We start from the raw sequence: 27974 nt of genomic DNA, 5'->3' as shown, positions 1-27974 counted from the left end.
GAGTTGTTCACCATGCTAAAATGATTTATTTGTGTACAGTCTAGGTATATATGGGGAGGCCCCCCTGCATTCAAGCTTCCACATACTGCTCCTCCAATCTACCTAAACTCTGATCTGAAGGGACCACTAACCCAAGGGGTGAGAAAACCATTGCCATGATCATTTCATTATCGACCCTTACACCCCCCCCTTCGACACATATAGTGCTCTTCATTAGCTCAGCAAGCTTTCACCAGACAGTATAACTAGAGATGCACATTATTTCATTTCTAACCATGAGAGAGGTTGCAACACACCATGCCTGATGCTTGTATGTGCATAAAGAGAAAGGAATGACTGTGTTTACAAAGCATTTTGGTTCTGGTCGAATGAAAACAAGCAGTGCTGAGTAAAGTCACAGAGACCTTCTGAGTTAAAATAAGCACGGAGACAGTTCTCATACAGTGGTGGCGGGTGGTGGGGAGGGGCGGAGGAGGGGCAGGGTGGAGGGGGTAGTGGCGTCTGACATATGACAGACAGGAGTATGGTAAGTAATGAAATAAATAAAACAATTTACCTTGTGCGAGCTGCATCGCCAAATCGGCGATGCAGCGCGCGCAAGGTAAATTGTTTTATTTATTTCATTACTTACCTTACTCCTGTCCATTGTATGTCGGACTCCACTACCCCCCCACCCTGTCCCTCCCCCGCCCCTACTTACCCTCCGGCAGCACTCCCTCGGTGAGCCGCCACTGTTCTCATAACAGTACAAGGTGCCCTAGTAGAAAATACATTAAATGGTATATTTGCCCTAAATCTCTGCCTTGCATTTTTTAGGTACATATTCTTTGATTTCAAGCTTTTATGTATTTTGGAAGAACAGCATACTATTCTTAGCTCATTGATGACATTTACCACAATCATTAATCTTTAATCAGTTTTCTTTGTTCTACTGGGCTTGAGCACCTAAACAACCTACTATAGCATAAGTTACATAGCGAGAGAGGAAAGTTATTTTCGGAGGAGAGATTACATGTACGTCAATGCTAAATTAAGACAAACTTGGTGGTTATGAACATGAAAGAAGCAAGGCTATCTTATTAAGCAACCCACTGCATTCTGCAAAAGGTAATGTGAGGACAAAGGTAGATGTAGTGGACACAATAATTTGTTGGCCAAAAAGAACAGACTAAGACACCTCATACTCTCTCACTTGCTCCATGGCCTCCCAGACTCCATATTGGCACCTGTCAGCACATTCTACACACCAAAACACGTCAGTCAAGGTATTAACAAATATGATGATATCACCTCAATCCTGGTGGAACTCCAACGGCTCCCCCTGCTGGCCGCACCATCTTCAGAGCCAGCTGTATCATTTACAAAGCCAGTACAATCAACACCCTTGCTTATCTTGCTGACAAGCTTACTGTCTAAGGTGCTTCTCAATACACTCACAGCCAGAACACCATCATACTAGGAAGTATAAAAAAATCAAAATCAAGGCAATTTAACTTTTATCTCAATGCACTAAGGACCTCAAACAACATCCATAAAGACAGCTCCAACACTGTTACACTTCAGGAAAGAGATTATAGTACACCTCTTTAAACATCACTACATTACAGTGCAGAAAAAGGCTACAACCCAGCTACCTCTTGTATCTCTTGTTGATTTCATGCTTGTCTTTGAACCTTTTGGTTAGGTTCATGCTATAGGAAGTTCACATACATGCATACGCTGTGTTAGATGATAGTCAAAAATGGTAGGGCTCTCAGCCAATAAAGCCTACACACTTGAACACACAGTGTTGCACAAGAACTACTTAACTGCAGAGACACAGAAGAACTGATGACAATCTCAACAGTCTGACCACTAACTTTACTAGTACAAGTATCATTAGCTAGTGGATGTATTTTTCAGTGACAGACCTACCCCTGGCCACTGGTGCAGATCTGGTCTTTCACAAACATCATTTTAGCACATAGCAGAACACAATTCATCAAACACTGTCAAGCGTTCTTTGCTTTTACAGCATTGTGAGGATTATGTTTGTGTGTGAATATATTTCAGTATGTGTGTGTGTTTTTCTAGCTAACTCACTAGGAAGCAGATAAAGTATTTCTCTTTGGATCACTGTGACTTATGCTACTCTACAAACCTTCCATGATTCATTCATCAGTCTTCTGCTGTTCTCCTTGATGCTCATGTTACCAGTTTGTTAATTTACACTATGTCTATCTGAGATGTCACACTTCACCTCTTGCTTGGTCTGTTTGCAGTAGCCCTCTGACAACTTTGTCCCCGCATCCCCTTCCCATCCCTGATATTGTGTACCAATTTTAAGTGGAACATTTGAGTATTAGATCTATCTAAAGCCAAATATGTCTGTCTCCTCACGTCATGTTCAGCAGTGATGATACACCTGCTACTTCTAGTAGTGATACAAATGCTTGACTCTTCTATCATGTGAGATGCTATTGTATAAGGGAAATATCAGACTGCTTAAGGCACTGTTTTGACAATCAGAAGGACAAGGTTAACACCAACTTGAGACAGGCTGGCATGGCTGCAATATGACAATGATTAAGGACAATTTATTTGTAATTGCAGATAGTTGCTGCAGGTTAGACAACGAGGGAGCCATCAAATATCATAGACACCAAGTCACAGTTTTTGGCAGAAATCCCATTGGTATGATGGAGAATTAGAGTGGGTTTTCTGTGTGCAAAACTGAAGAACACATGCTTTATAAGATATGTCTTAGAAAATACATTTTTTTAAGATAGATTCAGAATCAAGTATGAGGAAAGATACAGTGATGAAATATAGTAATAGAGCATTAGACCATAACATTTCACAATTATGATGAGTTAAACAAACAGCTTGAATGCAAAAGCAGGTTAACCAGTATAAACATCCTATTAAAATATTATGAATTGCATACGTAAGGATGTAATCATGGACATAATTTAAACATGCATTTGGTCAATGCTTTCATCATAGGTGTCTTTCAATGCAAAATAAATAGGGCCTGATTTAGAGTTGGGTGTATACTCTTCTAGTTTGTGGCGCAGATATTAAATTCTGAGGTGGAGGTGGATACACCATTGATTCTCCTGTTTCAACTCCCTTTGGATTTTGAATTTCATCCACAAATCAGCATTACTAACCAACTCAAAATGAGACCTATTACATGGAGAAGCCTCATAAGTACTGTTCCTTTGTAAAAAAGAATTTGGTTCTGCAGTTAGTTGGTGCAGACAAGATAGCTAAAAACACAGGATTGAGCAGTATTTAAAGTGAATGTTGTTTGGCTACATGGTGGAGTTTTCTACTTTTGAAACCAGTTGCAGTGAGTTGGCATGTTATTTAATTATAGTGACTTGTTAAGCTTACTTTCCAATCTTTATTTCGGCCATTTGGCCATAAAAGAAAAACAATACAGATATACAATCACAATAAATCCAAACATTAAAACATTGGAAGTACATATGTTAAAAATACAATAAAAACTGTGCATCTAAAATTTTAAGGGGGACCCAACACCTTTAAAATGCGGTTGCGCGTATGCCAAACATTAGTAAGAAATTTTGATAATGCGAGGACAGTTGGACCAGAGAGATCAGATTTTAAAATCTTATACATTGGAGCATATTCCCTGCCGCCCATATTCCTAATCAAGGGAAGAAGCCAGTATTTCCGCGCTGCCCTGTAGGCTGGGCAGAAGAAGGCCACGAGTAAATCGGTTTCCTCCAAGGCATCACAAGCCGGGCACTGCGTCGTAGTGGGGGGCGATGACCAAGTACTTGTAAAGGACCGAAAGGGCAGTGAGCCGTATCTCCATTGGAGAAACAGCTTCCTAGCAAGTACCGGAAAGATAGGATCCAGTACCCTCTCAAACCTATAAAGGTCCTTGCTTTGGAAAAACACAGAGGATAGAGACCCTTCTGCCTGGGTAACTCGGGCCCTAGCTAATTTGCGTTCGTGGTATACGTTAGTCAGGGACCTTTTAGAGATATTCAGTGCGGCATTCGCAGGGTCAGTCCATAAGTCAGGGAGCCCTAGTTCCATGCAGGTGGATTGGATGTTTTTGACCCAGGGGATACGGAGCGCTTTTGGGTGGTTCAATAATTCTGCCAGTTCCGCCCTGTATGCTGCAAGATCATTACTGCTCCACAACCTACGCCAGAAGGCTATTGGTCTCAGGCTTATTTCATCAGATAATGGTCGTAGACCGAGGTCAAGCCTCAAGGGGAGGAGCGGGGTACTGGGGGGAAGCGCGGTTATCTGTCTTATAAACTTGTTTTCTGTTAATGACAGGCTATGGCATGGTGTGTGTCCCCACAGTTCCGCCCCATACATGATCGCTCCCCTGGCCTGGGCCTTGTATATCTGAATTAGGGCCCCCAGCGGGCGGTATGAGGAGCCGGTCATCATCCGGGCGATACCCCCAGTAATTTGTGTAAGTTTGAGGTTCGCCCTAATCTGGTGGGATCCCCAAGTCATGGTTTCATTGAGAGTCACACCTAGATATTCAAAGGTGACAACCCTCTCGAGCCGTGCTACTCCCAATTGCGGATTCGGCCGCAATTTTTGGCTCGGATTTAAAACCATGAATTTAGTTTTGGCCGCATTGATTTCTAGCCCTCTGTCCGTACAGAAGGCTACAAATGAATCAAGGATCCTCTGTATCCCCATGGGGGTTTTAGATAGCAGCAGGGTGTCGTCCGCAAACATGATTGCGGGCACCCTGCTGCCATTAAGTTTGGGGGCGTCAGTATAATCGGTGGCATTTAGGTGGGCGATTACCCCGTTGACGAAGAGGCAAAACAGGGTCGGTGCCAACACACAACCCTGCCTTACCCCTCGGTCAACGGGGAATCTATCGGTCAATTCCCCCGACCTCCCACACCTCACTCGGGCATAATTATTATGGTGAAGCCTCTGTAAGATTACTAGGATGTCCGGGGGGACGCCCATCTCTGCCAAAACGCTCCAAAGTTTTCCCCTGGGCACCAGATCGAAGGCGGCCCGTAAGTCCACAAAAATTGTGTACAGACTGCCGCCCTCGAATATTGCTGCCCTCCAATAGATGAGATTCAACCTAAAAGCCTGGTCCACTGTGGATACCCCCTTCCTAAATCCCGCCTGATAGGGACTAAGGGCACCCACCTCTTCCATCCAATCCTGGAGGCGATTCAGCAAAACCCTGCCAAACAGCTTCTGTGCTACGTCGATTAAGCTGATGGGTCTGTAGTTGGCCGGGAGGAGAGGCGAGCCCTTTTTAAAGATAGGGACCACCTCTGCCCCCAGCCAAGTACCAGGGATTTCCATGCCGCTTAGAACTCCATTGAAAAGGGCAGTAAGGTAGGGGGCCCATACAATGGGCTCCTGTTTGAACATATCCCCAGGTAAGCCATCCAGTCCTGGCGCCTTTCCAGAAGCAAGACCTGAGATGGCAGCGGTGACCTCACCCAGCGTTATCAGCTCTCCTTCATAGCCTGGCCAACCAACCTCGGTGACAGTAGGAGATTCTCCCGGCTCAGAACTGTAAAGAGACTGAAAGTGAGCCTGCCACACCCCTGGGGCAATATTGGGCTCTATTGCCGATTGAAGATGCCCCGACCCCCCATTCACTATCCTCCAGAACAGACGTTGGTTTTGGGTCGCTAGGGCCTTGCTAAGTTCTTCCCACTGATTTTCCTCCCACTCGGCCTTAGCGTGGGTAACTAGTTTCTTGTAAGCCCGCCTGCTTTGTCTTAGGCTATCCCCCCCTAGTCCCTCCTTAATAAGTCTGAGGAGTTCTGCTTTTGCCCTTCTGCATGCCGGACTATACCATGTTGTTTTGCCTTGTCGCCCCTGTCTAGGTTTTCGTGAACTACTAGAGAGATGAGGGGCCACAGCCTTTATAAGGTCCTCATGAGCCTTGTACAATTTAGCCCGGGAATCATTATTGCTTGCCTCGTTGTCCAAACTCCCCACAGTTTCCAAGACGGGCGTTATCCCGTCATAGAGCATGGGGAGTTTGTTCTTACTTGTAACCAAGTGCTCCCACCTGATTCTTCTCCTACTATTTTCCAGGAGAAGCGCAGGTTTGTTCCCTTCTACATTGGTCACAGGAGCATGAGGGCCAGGGGTGACCAGGTCGAGCTCGAGCGCATTATGGTCGCTATCTGACCGTTCCATAACCCTAAAATCCTGAATGGTCGGCCACTTCGCTATTTGGGCCAGGATATAATCCAGGCGGGACTCTCTTCCTAGTCTGTTGTAGGTGGTTTTACTGGGTATATCTGATTTCATTCGCCCGTTACAGGCTCTGATTCCGAACTTTAGGGTTAGAGCTGTGATTTGTAACGCAAGTGGGGTCCAAGCCTTCGGGGGGGGAGCTTCCACTGGGGGGACTGCCCATCTGGCCTCTTCTTCCGATGAGAACCCCTCCCAAAGACCAGGAAGTGGCTCAAAATGAGAATTAAAATCCCCTCCCACCACATAAAATGAATCACTCGGTAGTTCAGATATAAAGTTCGTAAGTTCATCTATGGTCGGTGATTCCTTTGCAATTCCCACTGGCCTAGAATAGATGTTAATTAACACAAGTTTGGCTTGGTTAGGCCAGGATAATGAAACCACAAGAATGTCTTCTGAGTTAGCCAGCAGCCGTGTTGCCGTGCAGCCTAGATGAGATGCAACCCAGATCGTCAGCCCCCCTGACGGACGGCCCTTGCCTTCCCACCTAGCTGGGATGGAAAAGGACATGTAGCCTTGATGACCATAATTCTCTCTAGCCCAGGTTTCCTGGAACATACATACATCTCCAGACTCGATGTAATTTACCCAGTCCGGGTCGCCCAGTTTGTTGGCCAGTCCAGCAACATTCCAGCAGATTAGCCTTAGGTGTTCGGAGGTGTCAGTTGCCGTGCCAGAAGGGTTGGAGGAGAAGGTTACAGGTGCCGCTTCGATCAATAGTTCTGGGACATTACCGACGGTGGGGGCAGATGGCTCAGGGAGACTGCAGGGGCCATTATCCAGGAGCTCTGGACCATTTAATAGTTCAGGAACATTGCCAGCACTACGGGCGAGTGGATCAGAGGGTCTGCAAGAGCCATTGTCCGGGGTCACCGTGACATTCAATAGACCAGGAATTTTACCAGCGATCGGGGGAGATGGATCAGGAAATCCGTCGGTGCCATTATCCAGAGTCACTGGGCTGTGAGCAGAGAGTCAGTCAACCCCATCCAAGCTGTTCAAGCAGTTAAAACGATTGAAGTGGAAATAGGGTGTATCAGGCACTTGGAAGTTAGGGTGCTGTGCATAAGCTTTGTGTCCGCGTCTACGTTCCACCCTTATCCATTCGTCATGCATAGGAGCATAGTGCATGCGAATAGGAGGGAAGAAAAAGGATACTGGGCGGGTCTGGATGGTGGAATCCAATGAACGATTTACTCCTTCACAAATATGCAAAACGGTGCCCGGATCTTTAAAAGTTACCAGAATGCAGTCCCCTATTATTGTTTTTCTGGTCTTCCCTAGCCAAGGGACCCTTCTAACCATAATAATCTCGTTGTTAAAATGAGATGGTAATGGTCGGTTCCAATTTAGCCACTTGATCACCTTTTTCTTTAGGGATTGGTAATCTTCATTTTCGCCAGTTCTTAGTTGAGGAGCACCTGCTAACACCACCGTTAGATTATTAGCTTCTGGCGGCAGATCTGGTCTCCGTGGTCTTGGGACTGGTCGCCCCGGGGGAAGAAGGAGGGTGCTTCCAGCTTCAGGGAGGCCATCATTGGTCCCTGTCTGAGAGCTTTGAGGGGCAGAGTCTGTTGGTTGTAAAGGCCTATAAGTTGGATTATTACGCGGTGGCTGGACTGGAATAGCCATTAGTTGCTGCAGGGGGGGGAGCAGTAGGAGCACCCCGGGAGGGGACTATGTTGGTACCCTGTAAAGCTCCTGTTTTAGGGGCGTTTCCTACAGGGAGATGAGGTCCCACATTCTTGGATTGCTTACTAACTAAGGTATTTAGGGATGTCTCTAGTATAGTCAGCCTTATCTCAACCTTTTTCAGGCTGTCACTAATAGGCTGCAAGAGGGAACGAAATAAGAATTCTATACTCCCTATAGATGTGAGAGGGGGGTTTGTGTTGGATGTGTTGGCCACTGGATCGCTGTTAATAGCAGCTGTGTTGGGGCTTGGATCTTTGGGGGGGACAGCGATAGGCGCAGTCTCATTGTCCTTCCCAGATTGGAGTGCATTTTTATGTTTTTTGCCAAAATCTAGGTGAGATAGTTTGGTTTTCCCCCGCCCCCCCATGGACTTCCTACTGCGTTTGCTAGGTGGAGGCATGTGCATCTCCACCACAACACTTTGCTTTGGCTTGCTCTTCTTATTTATATTCGAGGGGGGAGATTGGATAACCAGGTTAACTGGAGTGTCAGATGACAAGAGTGGAGTTGTGTCTGCGACTTTTTCAGGCAGCATGCCAGGGGTGCTTGGGATTTCCCGAAGTAAGAGGGGGAAGTCCTCAAGGGTCGTCGGATTCAAGCTATTGGGGGGAGTACCCTCCTCTTGAGAGATAGGATACGGGATAATTTCAGTCAGGGGTCTACTCTTCATTGATTCAATGGATCGCCGACGGTCCGCCCTACGTCTCTCTAGGGAGTTTTCTTTGCCCCCATCTCCTTTGGCGGGTTTGAAGTAATTGTCCAGCGTCCCAGTATTGCTACCCCCCTCCCTTGCTGGAGTTTCACGTACTGCAGGTGAGGGCATCACCTTATGCACAAGCAGAGTTCAACCAGAGTTTGGGTGGAAAGGATAAGGGGTATGGCCCAGCCCGGCCTCCTTTGGCCCCTGACGGCCACAGACGGTCCCGCCCTTGTCCCGGGCTTCTCCCGGCGCGCTCCCGCGCAGCGGTACTCACGCGTTAGTTTATAGCTGTGGTGGAGGTGGGCAGGTCGTTGGGGGCGGGGCGGGGAGGGAGAGCAGCCCAGGTGGAGCGGGCGCGGGTTGCTGGGCCTCCTGGGAAATGGAGTCCCAGTCCTCTTGCTCGCAGCCCTCGGCCCCTGGTGTACCCCCGCAGCAGCTTCAGCCCAGGAAAGCGCCCCTCTGCGAAGCGGGACCCGCGCAGCGGGTTCCGCGAGGCGTGGACAAAGTTTCACAGAGTGTCCTCAGGAATCCAAAACGGCAGAGGCAAGTTTGTTGGAAGGTCCCACGAACTGCAGGGCAAGCCGGTATTTAATTCACCTGGTCGTTGGGGGCGGGGCGGGGAGGGAGAGCAGCCCAGGTGGAGCGGGCGCGGGTTGCTGGGGCTCCCGGGAAATGGAGTCCCAGCCCTCTTGCTCGCAGCCCTCGGCCCCTGGTGTACCCCCGCAGCAGCTTCAGCCCAGGAAAGCGCCCCTCTGCGAAGCGGGACCCGCGCAGCGGGTTCCGCGAGGCGTGGACAAAGTTTCACAGAGTGTCCTCAGGAATCCAAAACGGCAGAGGCAAGTTTGTTGGAAGGTCCCACGAACTGCAGGGCAAGCCGGTATTTAATTCACCTGGTCGTTGGGGGCGGGGAGGGAGAGCAGCCCAGGTGGAGCGGGCGCGGGTTGCTGGGGCTCCTGGGAAATGGAGTCACAGCCCTCTTGCTCGCAGCCCTCGGCCCCTGGTGTACCCCCGCAGCAGCTTCAGCCCAGGAAAGCGCCCCTCTGCGAAGCGTGACCCGCGCAGCGGGTTCCGCGAGGCGTGGACAAAGTTTCACAGAGTGTCCTCAGGAATCCAAAACGGCAGAGGCAAGTTTGTTGGAAGGTCCCACGAACTGCAGGGCAAGCCGGTATTTAATTCACCTGGTCGTTGGGGGCGGGGCGGGGAGGGAGAGCAGCCCAGGTGGAGCGGGCGCGGGTTGCTGGGGCTCCTGGGAAATGGAGTCCCAGCCCTCTTGCTCGCAGCCCTCGGCCCCTGGTGTACCCCCGCAGCAGCTTCAGCCCAGGAAAGCACCCCTCTGCGAAGCGGGACCCGCGCAGCGGGTTCCGCGAGGACGCGAGGACGCGAGGACGCGTGGACAAAGTTTCACAGAGTGTCGTCAGGAATCCAAAACGGCAGAGGCAAGTTTGTTGTTAAGCAATTCTAGTGTCACTGCACTGTAGCAGAATTTGAGTTAATCTGTAATCTTGCCGGACACGATAAAAATAACTCATATGGGGGGCATTGATGCTTGTTGGTGCCATAATCTGTTCCAGAAGCTCTGCCTATGGGCAACTAGTACAGCACCAGATTTAGAGATCATGCAGGCTTGGTTGGGATCATTTTGCTACAGGCACTCTTTCTGATAAGGCAGGAGAACTTTTGGAAACACATGTAATGCTACTCTGGCACCACATTATGGTGGCCAGTTGCTCTGTCTCTGAAACACAAATAAATTATCCTGATGTGATGGGATTTATATACATCTCATATGATACATTGTTTAGGATGCTGTGCCTTTCAGTGCATACTCAAGCAGCTAAACTATGCATTAGAAGGCCACCCTAAATAGAGCAGACCTTATGCATTGTAGGAAGCACATATTTGTGGAGAATGAGCCACTGGTCAAATGTTTCTGATGACAGAGCCAGTTGAGCTCTTCCATCAGAAACCTATCATTTACTCCTCTAAATGAGATGGGGAATCACAAGTTTAGCAGTGTGGGCCAACCACTGATTTAGAAAAGTCATCCTGTTTGTCAAGGTCTAAACTACCCCACATTTCTTCTCAGTAGGTAATTTTTTATAAACTTTGTTAGACTTAGTTGTATCAGGGGTAGATGTACAAAGTATTTTTTGCGGTCTTAAATGACCTGATTCCAAGTTACAGAATCGAATTTAGGGTTTGTGACCCAGCACCAAGTTTGTATTTGAAAGGGCCATGTTAGGCATCCCTTCCAATACTGAATTGATTGGTGTGTATTAATGTTTTGAGAAAAAAATTCTGTCGCAAAACATGGGAATCCATTCACAAACAGGAAGGGGTAACCAATGGAACCTCTTCCCTGTGTGAAGGTAGCCGAAAATATGTTTTAAAAGTCCTATGGGCCACTGCCTACTCTTAAAAAATGAAACTAATCATTAACTTTCATGAGGTAGGTTGGATTACAACCCACTAGCAATTGGTAATTTGGCAAACCCACCTTTTTAGTACATAGTTTGGTTCACAAATGTCCATACTGGTCCTAAAAATACTAGTCACAAAGTGTGACCAGCATTTTGCAACCAGTTCTTATTGCATCTGGCCCTCAGTTCCTAAATGTTTGAAGCTTCCATTGAAATAACAGGGGATGAGATCAGTCAGATCAACAGAAGACATCCCTCAGTCAACTTTGTAATTGAAAACATATCCACCAGCTGAAAAAAGGGATGCGTTTGAAGTGTTTTGAAATAATTCTACAGTAGCACTTGCACTGAATTTGTAGAGATCTCTGTGACCTTGAAAAAAGACAGTTGCAGTGTTTTGTGAGGCTAATTATGTGTTTCTCCTTCAGATTCAATCCAGAGAGATACCTGGGGTATGATTTAGAGTTTGGAGAAATGGGAGAACTTTTGTAAAGCTGTAGTTCCCTGCAAGACTTATTTTCTCCCACCTCATTTAGAGCTGTCAGAATTGTCAGGTTTCACACAACATGGCTTGCAGTTATGGCATGGAAATCATAATACAGCTGTTTATAATCTTCTACAGCAAAGGCAGAGGTGATTCCTCAACCACTCACACAACTTGGTTGCTCACAAACCAACAATAAATAACCCCAGTAGTCTTTCCTACAGAACACACAACTCAGTTATTTTGCCAAGATGTTGAAAGATAAGAAATATGTAGTCATCCCTCCTAGACCGGAAACTTTAGAGGAAGCGTTTAAATTATATCAATGTATTGTTTCAAGTCTCTTACATAACTAAAATGGGATGCACCACACCATGGACACAGGGAGTCTGAAGAAAGAAGGAAGACAAATTATTTACTGTTTGTGGTCCTATCAGGAAATTTTGCATTAAAAATACCCCTCACACAAATATAGTCAAAAGAGGTTGTGATGAGAGGATCTCTAGCTAAAGAGAACCCTGCAGGTACACCATAAAATCCAAACCCTACAAAATTACCTCACTGTTTCTGAAAACAAGTATAATAGGAATGCAGGAGGGCCTTTACCTAGATGAGCATAATAGGGACACTTGCAATGTCACACAACTTCACATTCACACTTACTTTGTGTGTGCACACACACACTCAAACATGCATGCATGCACGCTCACATGATCGACATACACATCTAAGAATCATAAACACAAGCAACCAGATTTAGAAACTACGTGAATTTTTATGTAATCCAAATCAGTACAAATGCCTTTTTGGAAGGGCTCCAATAAATTGCGATAATCTTCATGTGCCCTATGTATGTAATAAAACCTTATAAGCAGGTGGAGCCTATCTTTCAAAATGGGTACCACCCACACTAACCATCAAAATATACAGGCAAAATGGGTAAAACTAAGAAAAATACTAAACTATCTTACTTATGGCATTTACAACTCTCATAGCTACACTCATGAAAGTATAAGCCAGCAAGATTAATATATACAGTACTTTTGAACAACTCTATTCCTGGTTAGGATTGCAAGCTAAAGGGAAGAGCAGATATTAACACTTGTATTTGGTACTATTCATGAATTGAAGAAAAGCTCATCATCTCGTAAACGTACAGAGGAAAACCCATGCTCTTCTCATGGAACTACAGGGTCTTCAAATCACTTAGTCCAGGACTGTAGGATGTGGAATGCCATGAAATTAAGCATAAGGTCTAAACTAATTCTGCATTTCTACACATTGTATTTGACTCCCATAGGGTCTGCTCTTTACTGATTAGATTCTAATTCCTATTTAAAAAAAAATGTCTTTCTGGATTCCACCTTTACACTTTAAATAAACCACAAAACAGAACAAATCACACTATAAGTATCCAAATACATTAACATTACTGATAAATAAACCATCAATGACTCCTCTGAAGGAACAGTCAAGCAGTGCATGCGGATAGGAGAACTAAGCAGAGTGATAGAGCAATTGCCACAGAGCTAAATATTTCATCAGCACATACAAACCAATTCCCATTTTCTGATTTATGCAGCTCATTGGCTTGTTTTTATGTTTTGAAAAAAATGCAGTATGCATCAAAGGCAATTCAGGTCCATCACCCTGACTGTCAATCAAAGTGATGCACTTGTGCTGTGCTACATATATACTGGGATTTGTATTATGAATATAAATACTATTTATAAGAGGAACTGCATCAAGATTTAAACATAAGGAGGCTTAAACTTCCAGTGGCACTGAAAAAGTACATTCTTACCCTCTAAGAAAATATAAGCGAATGCCACTGAATTAGAGGTTGGCCACAAGCAGGACAGCTATCATTGGAGGATGCCCTGCCCTACAGCCTGTGGTACACCCACTTCATTTGGATGCAGTTATCCACTTGATTTTTAGAGGTGGAGCTGCAGCTATTTCTACCATAAGAAACATTTTGTTAGAATTTCAAGTGCCATAGGTATATTTTATAAAAGAATGTATAAATATAGACTATTTCTGTTTCCTTGAAATATTTTAACCAAATCCTTAAATGCCAACAAAATGTTCATTTTCCAGTGGAATATTCTGCAGAAGTGTTTGTTGCATAAATCAAAATTAGAAACAATACTATTTCATTCTATTGTAAGATCAGGAATCTAAGTTTCCCATTATTTCTTGATGCCTATTTGCTGTTTGATTTGTGAATGACGTAGCAACAGAATATGGCATTCAACTAAGGACGTTACTGCGTTTTCCCATTACACTATACAACATGTTAACATGTTTTATTATGCTTTACCAAAACTCCTGGACTCACATCTGATGTTTTCTAGCATTAAAAAATATTAATGTTACCGAACAGGACACACTTTGTCGACCTGGGATTTGAAGTGCAGCTCAGAAAATCTTGTAAACAATCTAATCTGTGCCCTGTAGATTACATACAATTCTCAGCAGTAAGGGCTTAACTCATTCAACTACCCAACCAACTATCTTGCGATTGAGATTTCCAAAATGGTGAAAAGTGGCACTGCTGTTGTTACCTGATTAAACAACATATTATAAAAAAAAGCCAATATTGCATTTGTTTTCTGTGTGGGATAAAAACCATTGCAGCACATAGTCAGAGTACTGTCTTAGAGAGTTAAACTGATTTTCAAATCATCACCCTCATTCTCTGGTTTAGAAAGATCATTTTGATTGTTGCTGTTGTCTCAATAATTTGAAAACAGTAATATTGAAATTTTGATTTTATCAATTAAGTATTATCTGTTATCAATGATGTAAACATGTAAATGCATGATTTCTGTATTATTGTATATTGTGTGTCATGTTTGTTATTTTTAATGTAAATGAATTAATTTGTTTAAGCTCACAATACAATATTTATGACATTTTACCTCTGTGTTTTTCTGTTCATTAGCCAACAAATTACTCCAATCCAGTGTATGCAAAGCTATTTGTGGATGGACAAAATTGTCGGAACTCTTTAGCAAGTGTGGACGAAAGAAAAGAACTCCTTCCAAAGAAAATAGAAACTGGGATAAGGGAGACTGTGGCATAATCTTCGGTTACCTTTTATACTCTGTATAATTGTATAAAATATGAGGATTACTTTTCTATGTACCAACACTCTTATAATTGTTTTGGCATCAGCATTACCTCTTTTTGTTGTTTTTCTGTTCTGCTGATGACTATTAATTGACCATTTGTATGGTATTTTTATGATAAATAAACTGCACTACAGTATAATTGAAAACAAATGCTGCTGTTATGATACGCCCACAAATATGCGGAGAAGATTGCTTGTTTGTAGTGTGAATGTTAGCAATTGATTTCAGACCACATCTTAGGTGGGCTGGGATTATTATCTTGGAAGAGTCTAACATATATACAGAATATTCTGTAAATTGATATGTTGCGAATGGTGGAAGAAGGAATGAATGGTCTTCTTGTCTTTGTGCCTATCACTAAATAAAGTATGCTCAGCTGGTAGATGACTGTGATCCAAACAAGCACCAAAATATATATACAAATTCAATGGAGATCACACCTAGTTTTCATTATTCAACAACACATTGTATCAAAGACAGAAACATCTTTCACAACAAAATATGAATTATTTAGTAAACGTTTAGACAACAAATGCACTTGTAGTAACTCTGAACAACTGTATGCTGTAACTTTTATTGATAAAGAATATTTTTGAAGCACCAATAAGGCTGAACGTAAATTGGCTTGAAGGTTGCTTCTTAAAGCAATTGACTTGTTTCACAGCATATCGGAGGTTGTCTGCTCATTGAAAACAAAACACATGTGCTATTCATTATGGTAGAGAAACACTTTGCAAAGAAATAGTGAATCTAATTTGACCCTTCTGCTGTACTATAAAAAGTAAGACTACAATGAAATGTGCCAAGGACTTCAGTCCTGGCTAACTGGTCAGGTCAAAGGCAGGGAAACAAATTATACTTGGACACAGGTGTGCAAATACAATAAGCTTTCTTTTTAGTGACATTGCTTTTAGTGTACATGCTTGGTCAAGCACAGTACACTAAAACATAAAGTCAGCACTGTAATGCAGAGTCATATATCCATGACACAAACTAGTATACCAATGAATAGAAGAAACCTTGCTCAAATACGTATCAACGTTACACAGATACTTAAATATTGTGAAATTATAAATAATGTTAGAAGATTGACTACCAGAGCGCACATTTATTTTCAGGATAAGGAATAGCATATGTGTTAAATAATGTTTCACAAAAATGCAACACAATATTTTTCATGAATTGTAGAAGTCAAGCAGATCTGATTTTTACATTTTCATAAATAGTGTAAGATTTTCATTCTTTTTATAATCATTTATGATTTCCCAGAATAACGCTTTCAATTAGCTGAACATTTTTTCAGAAACACATTGGTGGTATCTAACAGTTAAATTTATTTCACCAAAATGGTCATTGTACAATATCTGTAAAAGATATTTGGATTTAATGCACTTATCTTAAATGTGTCAGGTTGTTAAAGGTCCAACAGAGTGAATAACCATTAGGTAGGTAAGTAAAACAGGGTTGATTTATTGAAAAGTAACATGTATTTGTTTAGAAATTAATGGGGATTCAACAAGATCAAAATGTTCCCAATAATTCTTGTGTTCCCGCAATTTGCAGCAATTGACCATTTATTATATGTTATGGAGCACACAATGTCAAGTGTCTACTTAGGTCAATGTGGGCTAATATTAATGTTAATTTTCTTTGCACTTGTTGATAAGATTAATGAAAATGAATTTCCTTTTAAAGAAAAAGAAAGGTGTATCAAATACTGGAGTGCTAACTGTACAAAGTATCCTTTACATATCTTTAAAGGCACAAAGGACTTGTTCACATGATAGAGTGCTTTGGTTCATTTTGAAGACATGCCTGACGTTTTCTGTCAGCATGGGTTAATCGAATAAATGAATAACTTTGTGATTGCTCTTTATTCTCTTTTTACAAACATTAGAAAAAAAGAAAACAAAGCTGTTTTATATACCTTTTTGTTGTACAATGTGCATGCAAACTACCTATTTCTAAACTTTGCCATATTGAGGCCTTTTTACACTATAGTCTTTACTTATGTAATATTTGTGCAATTTGCTTGAGAAATGTAATGCATATCATAAACTTTTCAGGTTCTTGTTTAAGTACATTTACGAATTGAACAGTATTTTTCATTTTGGTTATACTAGTAATTTGGCCTATGTTTCTATAATGAAGTGTTGAATACTTTATAAAAACTTATGTTGTTGACGTATTTATTTATTTAATGTATTGATATTGAGTTAACATAATACAGCATATCTATGTGTTACTATCTTCATATGTGCAGTGAAATACATAACTAAATTATGAGACTTAACCAAGAATCCAGGTAAAGAATCAATGCAAGAGGTTCATGCAGTTTTTCAGTTTCAGTAGTTAGAATGATATTATTTGCAGTGGAATGTGAAGCGCATCATTTTGTGGGATTTAGAATTAAGTGTAAAGCATTCCATGGGAATCACTAGGTGAGCCCATAGCTAATCTAACACCTAGAGTATATAGAGAAGTGGCATCACAACTTTTGGTGTTAAGCATTGTATCCAGTTTTTACAGTGAGCAATCAACTTGCTTGCAGAAGATGAAACGACAGCGAAAGGTGATGGTGACTCAAATCACATGACAGTATTTACATTGGGTTAAAGTGCTGTGGTCTGTGAAAGATAATCTGTCTCAGTGTTGAATAGATGCAGGCCCTCATTTTGACTGGCAAAGAAACTGGCCAGATTTTCCCCTCTGAGTTAGCGATACCAAGTGCAATTCTGGGATTGTTAAAATTCCAGGTCTTTTCAAATAGTTCCCTCAGGTAATGAAGAAGTACTGGGGGGATCTGTAATTCCAGGTCACATTCCCCAGTAATTATTCATTTTTGTCTGGATTTTCACACACCAATTTCAGTTGCGGCAGCAGCTGAATTCTCCATGTGAAAATATGCAGATCTGTAGAAACCATGTTGACACCATACTTGGATGGGACTGGTAACTGCTGTTACCACTACATCAGAATTAAAAGGCCACTCATACTGAAAGCCTTAGAGTGGACACCTTTAAACAGCAATAGAATGTAAATAGGGTTGCTCATTTGTTGGGAACATTTTGATTGCTATAGCTTAGAAGTGGTTTGGTATCAGAAATCAGATGTGCTTCATTACTGTCCAATTGTGTCAATGTCATTATTCAGTTAGGTTCCAAATACATTTTTGACTGATGAATTTCGTTGACATCTCTTTCTTTGACAAGGGTAATTTAGAATTATTTTTTATAATTTCTGTATTTTTCATTGCATGAAATTTAAAAGTCAAAGGATCTGGCTCATTGCCACTAGTTAAATGAATCACTGTGCTGCAACAGGTAGCTCAGGGAAGCCCTACATTAGTGGTACTTCAGGACCAGAACCCATCAACCACAAAAGTGAGAACATTGCTGCTTTGTTAGTGACAACTTGGGCCCTGAATAAACTGCTGCAATATAGCACAGAAACTAAATGAAAAGCAGCCAGACAGAGTGAGGCAAGAATTGCAGCTGAAACCAGATACAGCATGGGGAGCATGCAGCTCAGGCTGCCAACAAGCAAAAGGGTTAAAAAGTGGGGGAACATGTGTGCATGGAATATGGGAAGCACAACTAGAGTTCCATGTTGAGAGGGACTTTAAACTAAAAATGTAATTAGGCAGTTTCACCTATAAAAACTGAAAGTGAACAGTGCACAGCCATTTGGAAAGGAACTATATTTAGATTATGATAACATTCTGAAATATGATTGCATTAAGCAGGACCACTGGCATTATGTGGAAGGAAAGGACCAAATTATTCTGCAGGTTTGGTTAATTGTATGGCAAGGAAAGGCAAATTATGCGGCATATTTTGAAACACCACAGCATACAACTGGATGACAAACGGGGAATGAGCCAGACAATGTAGACGGAAGCACATTCAAATCCGCCCTAAGATGCTACCACCAAATCCTACGGACCACAAAAAGCACTGTATCAATATCAGCACCAACAGATGCAAAGAAATCTTTTCCTTTGTGAAAGATTTTGCCTCCCTATTGGGGGCCTAAAACTCAATCACCAACCCCCTCAGGACCTCTGCAACAATCTCTCTCTATTCTTCAGTACTAAAATCACTGCCATTTACAGCATCTTCAGCCGCAGTCGAACCCAAAAGAACTCACTAAAAACTTCCTGATCCTATACAGAGAAACAGTGATAACCTTTTGGCCCATCATCTTCCCAAAATAATCAATGCCCCTGCCATGCATACTCCAGAGGTCTGAAACCCATCAGTGGCATTCTCACACCCATTCTGAATGCCCTCATCTCTTTCAAGACCTTCCCAGATGCTGGGAAACATGAAACTGTTCTCCATTGCTTAGGAAACCCTCTGCAGGTCCTTCAATGCTTGGCAAGTACAGACCGATCTATCATTCCCAGCTCGGGTCTTAGAGAAAATCATCAACAGACTCCACATGAATACTCATCAGCCACAAACTACTTGGCACCACCCAGTCTGGTTTCACACCTAACCACAACACAAAAACTACCCTCATCACTGCCTCAAATGACATCCACATGACTCTGGACAGGGGATTCAGTGTCCCCCTTCCTCCCGGAGCCCTTTGCAGATTTTGACACAGTCTTTCACCCCATACTCATCCAACACCTACACAAAATCAGAATCCATGGACAAGCATTCCGATGAATCTGCCCCTTCCTGACTAGACTGACCAACTCCATTAGCCTGGCACAGTACACCTCAGATGCCCGTTACCTAACTTGAGGATTTCCGCAAGGATCCTCCATGAGCTTTCCCCTCTTCAAACCATACATGATTCCGCTAGCCAGCACCATCAGCTCTTACTATATCAATGTCCTCTCTTACGCTGATGACATGAAACTCATTCTCTCTCTCATAACCGGATCAAGATGATAACTACTTGATGGAAATCTCCCACTGGATGACGAACGACTGTCTAAAGCTGAACGCGATTTTTGGGAAGAGCACATCATTGTGGGGCTCCACATGGTCGCAACAGAGATAGGTCTAACAACACCAAGAACCTCAGGATCATCAACAGCAAACTCGTCATGTCTGCCCAAGTTAATCGTATCACTGGCTCATGCATCCATACTCGGAAGCTACGGAGGAAGATTTTCGAATGGCTTCCAAACAGCACCCAGAACACCATTACACACTTCGCACTCACAAGCAAGCTGGACTCAGGGAACACCCTCTATGCCAGAATCAGCAAAAAACTAACCAGAAGGCAGAAGAACATTCAGAACTCTGCATCGAGAATCACTTTCAACCTCCTGCGCTGCACTCACATCACCTGAAGAGGCTCCACTGGCTCCCCGTTCTTAGATGAGCACAATTCAAACTCTTCACCCACACTTTCAAGTCACTACATAACACTGGCCCAGCATATCTCGACAATCGCATCTGCTTTTACAAACCTTTCAGACATATTACTTGTCTGGGCTCCCAATTGCTCAAATCCCATGCAAAAACAGATCTGACAGTAGAGCCCTCTCCTACATTTATCCTAAAGCATGGTCTGACCTGCTGCTACACAAAAGTGCCTCCTCCACACTTCTTGAATTCTGTAGGAAACTGAAGTCCTGGCATTTAGAGTACTCCCACTAGACCCTAGGTGTGCCTAGACTCACACCTGCTCAGCAGCAGTATATCCTTCTGGGTGACAGCTCTGCACAACATAGCATAACATCACATGTGGAGTAATGTGGCCCATTTTATGATAGTATTACCTTATTATTTGTAGTTTTTTAGTAACTTCTGATCCATTTGGGCAAGCTCTTTCTTTTTAATCTGCAAATTTTGCAACAGATGATGGATTATTTAGCAAATGCAGCAAATCCTTAATTAGGCAGAAAGAAGGTGGCTGCAGAATTGCATTATTCCAGTGACCTTGGCTTTAAGTAGGTATTCATATTTAAAAACATGAAGAAGATGCAAAATTCTTCTGGGAACATTATACTGGATGCAGCTCAATTCACTACAATGCAAATATGCATCAATCCCACAAGTATATGCTTTGTTATGCACCTACCCTGAGGCAAACCACTCTGTATTTTAGGGTTCCTTTATGGAAGCGTTAGCAATAGGAATGCGTACTTGGATAGTTTGACCATATATGAGTGTGTGAAGGATGCATTAGAAAAAGATGGCACACTGACTGTTTCATATAAATGTCAGGAATCGGTGCACTTGTACATTCAAAAAGGCCTTCCTTTTACTCTCTTCTCTTGGCAACGTTAGCCTCCTTATCACTGACCAAATTTGAGGTGGAGTGAGAATGGAGTGTAGCTCCGTTAGGATGGTGTTGCTTAGCCTCTATTTCACATCAAGCCCAGCCTCCTACAACTTCAGAAAAGGAAGCAACCATGGGCCTTCAGTAGAACGTTGCTACTTGAATAGGTTTAAACAGATAAAATGCTTTTATCTTTAATTAAGAGCGGTCCATAGTTTAGACACAAATTAATTAGAACTTGCATATTAATACGTATAAATAAAATTACAAACCCCATATCTAAATCTGACATTAATCCTCTACCAACCCAACACTCTAAATCAACGCCGTCCCCCAAATTCTTTAATGATGACATCCCATATATTGCTCAAATATTACTATACTTTTTTTTACAAGGGATACATTTCTATCTTATACTCAACAAAATAAATACCCAACAACTCAAACACCATTCATTTGACATTGGTTTACTTTAATCAGCAAGGTAACACTGTTTTCTGATTTATTTTTTCATGCCTTAGAAATTAAGATGTTTGGTATCTATTGCATTTGATTCATCTCCATCTAAGAATATCATCTGCATCTCAAAGTAAGTTGCAAATACGACAAACCCATCTGTGACTATTGAATGTGTTGAGATATTTCTTTCATTGAAAATCATTTTAGATACCTTTTTCAATCAGGTTACTGCCATTAGTCACAGTAAATGGGTTGAGAACCACAAGTAAAATGAAAAATATTGTGACAAAGGGAATGTACTGACAGTCTCCAGAATTATCCAATCTTCAGAGAGAAACACATATACAAAAATGTAGAAATTGTGCGATTAAACTGTATGTCTTCCAATAGCCGACCAAGTGAAGCATGTGCAGAAAAGTACCTCTGACAACAATAAGGCACTGGCCATAGGGTGGGTTCCTCACAAGATAGTTTTCCGTCATTGAAGCACATGTCAAACAAAGCTGGGCTGCCTTCAGATTGTAATATTAGATTAAGATTTGTTAATTCCTGGATGGAAGTAAATTTATAAAATCCAATAAGAGGAACCAGAAATACGATTTGTTAAAGTATTAAGACAATAAGCGCCATTTGTTAAAGTGTTAGGTCAATAAGCGCCAAGGAAAAGTAAAACGTCCGAAGACACAATGGTAGACGTGGTTTTATACCGTCGACAATGGAATGAAGGTCAGATACATTAAGTCTGGAAGTTGGATAGATTTCGGACCTGGTTCAGCTGATGCTGTTGGTTTTGGCGGGAGGAGGTAGAATCAGGAAAATTCAGATTTTGTAGCCTGTCGTCCTGCTACTGGCCAGCTGTCACCTGACCCCTCATGGCTCCCTTTGTGGTGAGGTGTGTATTGCTCCATGAGGGTGAACATAGAGCTCAGGGAGAGAAGAGTGTTATTGTCTCTTAAAATACAGGCCTAGAGGCTATGCTCAACCCCTACCTGAGAATCAATCGATGTCTACCTACCTTCTCACTGATAAATGAATCTCATACCTAGTCCTGCCTCCCTTTTATTTCTCTATTCATGCTGGCACCAAACCCATTGTAAGAGAAGGAACTGAACAAAAATGGTTTAGGTGCGGACAAAGACATTCCCACCTGCCACAGGCTGACACAGAGCATAAAAGTGGAACCCACAGACATCTCCTGAGAACTCTCCTGGATCTGCAAGGAACCAAAAGGACTAAACTGCTGTTGAAAGAACCTGAAGGAAGCCTGGACATGCTTGCTTGACCCAGGACCCCAGAAGCGTAGGCATGTTGGTTCTACAGTGAGTCTGGTTGGTTTTGAAACTAGAATTATGAAAATCTTGTATCTCCCTTTGATGGATAATCCAACATTAACTAGAGAAGATGGCCAGGCACAAATGCTTTTACCAAAGATAAAGTTGTTGTTGGTTCAACCTGACTTTACTGGGACTTAGCATTTCAAATTTGTTTATTCACGGGTAAGAGACTGGTTGGGGTTGGAATGGGCTTCTGTACTCGTTGGCATGTTGTGGAACTGGCATAGGAGGTTGGCAGGTTGTTAGTTATGTTTCTGGTGAAAATTACACAGTTGTAAATTGTCAAGCATGTCACAGCCACTAAAGAGTTTATCTTACCTAAATTCTGCATTTAAGGAACCTCACATGTTTCCAATATTATGCATGCAACTGTATATAAATAATGGATAACTTCATGCACCATCCTAACATGGAATATCTGTGGACTCAATACTCCCCAAAAGATCTGGCAGGTAGTCGCTTATGTCATTAGGCGTAATGTTGATATAGTTCTCCTGCAGAAGATGAACATGACTAAAGGTGTAGGAAATGGGCAAGACACAGCTTTACGTCTTCATATTCCTCACACGATAAGGGGTTGCCGTACTTGTAAAACAAGATGAACCATTTTATTTTATACAGTCAGTATCAGACACCCAGGGAAATTACATCATTGTGTAAGTCACTTTTAGAGGAAACATATTACTCTAGTCAACACTTATGGCCCAAACATTGATGACCTTGGTGTTTTTGATGACCTATGGGGTCTGATCGCAGACACCTGCCAAACACGTAGCCTTGGCAACTGCAGGTTTGAAGGAAATCATGATCTGGAAGATTTTCCTAGATTGAGACACCCCACATGGAGTGCACATATATTCCTTTGGGCCCAAAAACTGTGATCTCAGACTTCTAGTTGGTCACAAAGGATGTGTGATTCTAGACTCAACAGGATGAGCATCCTACATAACTGTTAGGCTGTTATTGGATCACTCCCCAGGTATCCTAAAATGAACAGTCCTAACTCACTGAGAAACAAAGCTTTTTTGGAAATACATCTAGATGTGCTACCGGATAAACTATTGTTATCAGCCCTCAGGGCAACTAATAGTTTCACATGTAAAGAAGAAGTTGCCATGAGCCCCAAGTCTAAATGGGGGCAGAAATATGGACATGTTTGAGCTGTTACGCAGCCCTATATTCATCCCAATTCTCTAGTGTGACTACACAAATTGGCTCATACCTTGAGGATACAGCTGTAGCATGGTTGGGGGAATCACTGAGAATGTTTCTTGCACAAGCCATTACACTAGGTGTCATTAAAGAGGGAAAAACGGGGTCACCGACTTGCAGAGTCCTGGTATGGATGGATTTCCATCTGAATTCTACAGGTTTGCATATCTTTTGGCTCCACACCTCCTGTACCTATTTGAAGAAGCTATTACAAAGGGCATCCTCCCCCCGTCAATCTGAGAAGCACTTGTGATCAACCATCTAAAACCTGGGAAGAGACCGCGTTGTTGTGAATCATAAACATCACTATCATTTATAAAATGTGATGCTAAGATATTTGTCAAAATCATAGCTAATGCAAAGCTCTCCCTTCTTTCTGGTCTGGTCCTGTTAGATCAGGCAGGCTTTTTTGCAGGATACCTCAATTCGCACAACTTGCAAACCTAATTTGCTGTTTAACAGCAGTTGGATCCAAGGACAAACGCATTGGCTGTCTTTCTAGAGACCACATAGGTGTATGATTCCCTGACAGGCAACACATTTTTGTTTTGCTGGCCCACAAGAGCATGCCAGGATCATTTCTGATGTGTGCACTCCTCCGGTGGCCAGGCTTTGTGCAATAGGGCAGATCTTGTTTCTTATACAAATAGCTAGATGCAAACGTTAAGGCAGTTTACTCTCACTAATTGTTTTTTGCCACTATGAAAAAACTATTCAGAATATACCTTTCAGTTCACATCCCAAACAATTTCTTATATCTCAGAAAGTTTATAAAATGTGAGGTACTGGCAGGTACATCCATAGATTGGGAAAAATTGGCAATAATACCCATTACCCATAGTGCCAAAAGTGTCATACCTGATTACCAATTGGAATGGTGCAAAGGTCCAATTAAATGTATGGGTATCTGGTTCAACTGAGACAAAGGCGAGATAAAAAACACTAATTATGGGTCTGTCATTAATAAACGAAGATAAGATAACAAGATCAAAAAAGTTACCAATATCAATGGCGTGTCAAATAGGGCTAACTAAATTTGAGGAACTCCCAAAATTCTTAGATCACTTCAATAAAATTCAGATGACTCTCACTAAAATGTTTATAAACACTGACATTGTTATTAGTCAAATTGACCAGAGTGGGAAGACAAGGCAGAATGTCCTGCGAAACACTACATCTACCATACCAATACATTGGGACTCATATGTGTGCAGCAGCTAATTTTGCTCATTACTGGCTTAATCCCCAACTCTACATGATTCAATGATGTAAAGGTGTTTGCTGACCCTACCCCTCTTGTGACAGCACTTTGTAAAAAGTTCCTAAGTGGTCATCTGAGATTAACACAGTGTATTGTACATGAAAGGCTTTAGACAAACTGAAAAACAAGTGTGGATCTTGAATTAGTATATTCGACTGTGGCAACACCACCCAAGTTTCATCATAACCAGTGAGGAGAAAGTTGTATCCCAGCTGAACAACCTAAACCTCAGAAAATGGGGGACGTTTATGCTGAAGGGCTTTTTACCTACTCTGATTATATTATGGTGTAAAAATTTCATATTCCACAATTCTGTCTTTATTCTGCATGAACTACTCATTGCATCTAAATTATCAAAACAGTTGGTAACATGTCTTTTAATTCAATGCAAATAGAGGCCACGAAACACACAGTATCACCCAGGGATGAGTGGAATGCTGACTTTCAAGCTCCGTGAAACTATGAGATTTGGGGATATTGTTGCCCTCATACAGGATATGGGTTTGGGACAATTGTGCTGTAACTAATAATGGTGTAATGGTTATGCTGATAAACCTGATTTCTATTTTTTTATTGCTGTAACTTTAAACATTTTTTTTTTTAACTCACATCGTTTCCCAGCATCACAAATGAGATTGATTGCCTGGCTCACTGAAAGGTAAAGAACTTACTCAAGTGCCTTACTGTCTGAGACATAAGCACAAAGCAGCAGCAGCAAGGCAGGGAAGACAAGGGCAAAAGCAAGTGGTACACAGCAGCCTGGAAGAGAGGCACGTGATTACCACTCCTCAGGGACCTGGGAGAAGCTTCTTCTGCCCACCCCACTTGCTCAGAAGACTCAGAGGTTATTCTCTATTGTCCCTCCTAGCACTTCTAGGATCCCAGGTGTATGCAGAGAGAAGAAGCGGAGCTGTGAGCAGACACAGCAAGGGCGTCTGATGTCAGCCAAGAAGCGAGAGCACAATCATGTCTTCATTCACTGAAATAAGTAAGATTGCTGGGCATTCCAATGGCCAGCCTAGGAAGTTTCACACTTGCAGCATATCCTCTATTGTTTACTGTAAACTTGTATCTGGACAAAATATCGAGTTGTAAATATCAGGAGACAGAAATATTGGAAAAAATATTGTGATGCAGAAATATCATTGTCAAGAATATCTATTTTTCAGTTAAGTAATTTTGTTGTTAAGAACATTGTTGTTGTTGATATCTTTTTCAATAACATAGCTGTAAAAAAATATTGTTTTTGTATTATTTGAATATGTTTCAGTTCATATATTATTTGTATGTGTTACTATTGTTTGTTTAATTGTTAGGATTTTTTAAAAATATCATTTGTAATTTAGAACTGTTAATCTATTTACTAATTATAATTTATAGGGGAGAAGCAGGTTGTTGGGTTTGTAGAGGATAGGGTGGGATGCTAATTTAGTATTAATTCATTCATATTTTTTAAGTAAGTATGTGATTGATATTAATTGTATACATTATGTAATAGTTAATTATTCCAATTATATTTTAGGTGTGGGATGCTATGTTTGTAGGGATATAGGATGGTCAGTTAATTAAGCAATAATTAATGAACACATATTTTTATAATTAATTAATTAATTGATTAATTGTGCAAAGTCTGTAATAATTATATATTTTACTTAGATTTGAGGAGCGGGCTGATGGCTTTGTAGGGGTATAGGGTGGGAAGGTATTTAAATAATAATTACTAACAATTAATTATAATTAATGGATTACTGAGTTGATTAATAATTATGTGCAATATGTAATACTGATATTTTAGTTGTGGCTTGCTGGGTTTATTGGGGTATATGGTGAGAAGTTAATTAAGAAATAATGAAATATGAATATTTATCAATGTACCAATAAATATTTAATTGATTAATAATCATGCAACTTGTGTAATATGTATATATTTTAATGATATTTTAGGTGTGGGCTGCTGGGATTGTAGAGTTATGGAGGAAGCTAATTGAGTAACAATTAATTGACAATCAAGTATTTTTTGCTAATTGATAATGTCATTGTTTATCAATTATGCAAACTGTGTTACAGATATTTACTTTAGTTATATTTTTTATGTGAAAGGTTTGAATGGGTATATGGTGGCAAGTTAATTAAGTAACAACCATTATTTTTTTTATTGAAAATTAAGCAATATATTGTTTATGGATTTTGCAAATTGGTTAATTGTTTTTTATTTTTTTTAAATATATGTATATTTTGTGTTACGTAATATTGTCTATATTAATGGTTTTATATTTTTCTAAATTAATATGACCATTCAAATATGTGATGTGTTTAAAGGAAAGTAGTTTACCTACTATTGCCTAGTCTGGAGTGGGAATAATACATTTAACCCCTTCAAAGTCCAACACTTTCCCTACTGTTGCACAGATTGGAGTGAGACTAGGAAGCCTTACTGCTCCGACAGACTGGAGTGGGAATAGTAAATTTAACCTCTCCAAAATCCCATTCTTTCCCTACTATTTCACAGACTGGATTGAAAATAATGAATCTGTTGTGCTGTTTAGAGTGGAAATAGTAAATCTAACCCCTCCGAAGTCTAATACTTTCCCTACTGTTAAGCTGACTGGAGTAAATGTAACCTTTCCAAAATCTAATACTTTCCCTATCAAAGCTTAGACTGGGGTGGGAATAGTAAGTTTAACCACTCAAAAGTCCAACCTTTTCCCTGCTGTTCCATAGACTGTAGTGGGAAAAGCGAATCTTACCCTCTAAATCCCAATGCTTTCCCTACTGTTTCACAGACTGGAGTGAGAATA

General features: G+C 41.6%; 1 protein-coding gene across 1 annotated transcript in view; it reads left to right on the top strand.

Moving 5' to 3' along the window:
• Positions 1-16677, top strand: part of LRP1B (LDL receptor related protein 1B) — a 3634433-nt gene extending 3617756 nt beyond the window's left edge. Inside the window, exons 91-92 of the mRNA XM_085647014.1 lie at positions 40-138; positions 14475-16677. Coding sequence (XP_085503140.1) covers positions 40-138; positions 14475-14615 — 240 coding nt within the window. The 3' untranslated portion in view covers positions 14616-16677. The remainder of the gene's footprint in view (positions 1-39; positions 139-14474) is intronic.
• Positions 16678-27974: the final 11297 nt, after the last annotated feature.

The sequence above is a fragment of the Triturus cristatus genome, chromosome 3_2 (genome assembly GCF_964204655.1).
Source record: "Triturus cristatus chromosome 3_2, aTriCri1.1, whole genome shotgun sequence".
In the NCBI taxonomy this organism is placed as follows: Eukaryota; Metazoa; Chordata; class Amphibia; order Caudata; family Salamandridae; genus Triturus; species Triturus cristatus.
This window is presented reverse-complemented; position numbering and strand designations above follow the sequence as displayed.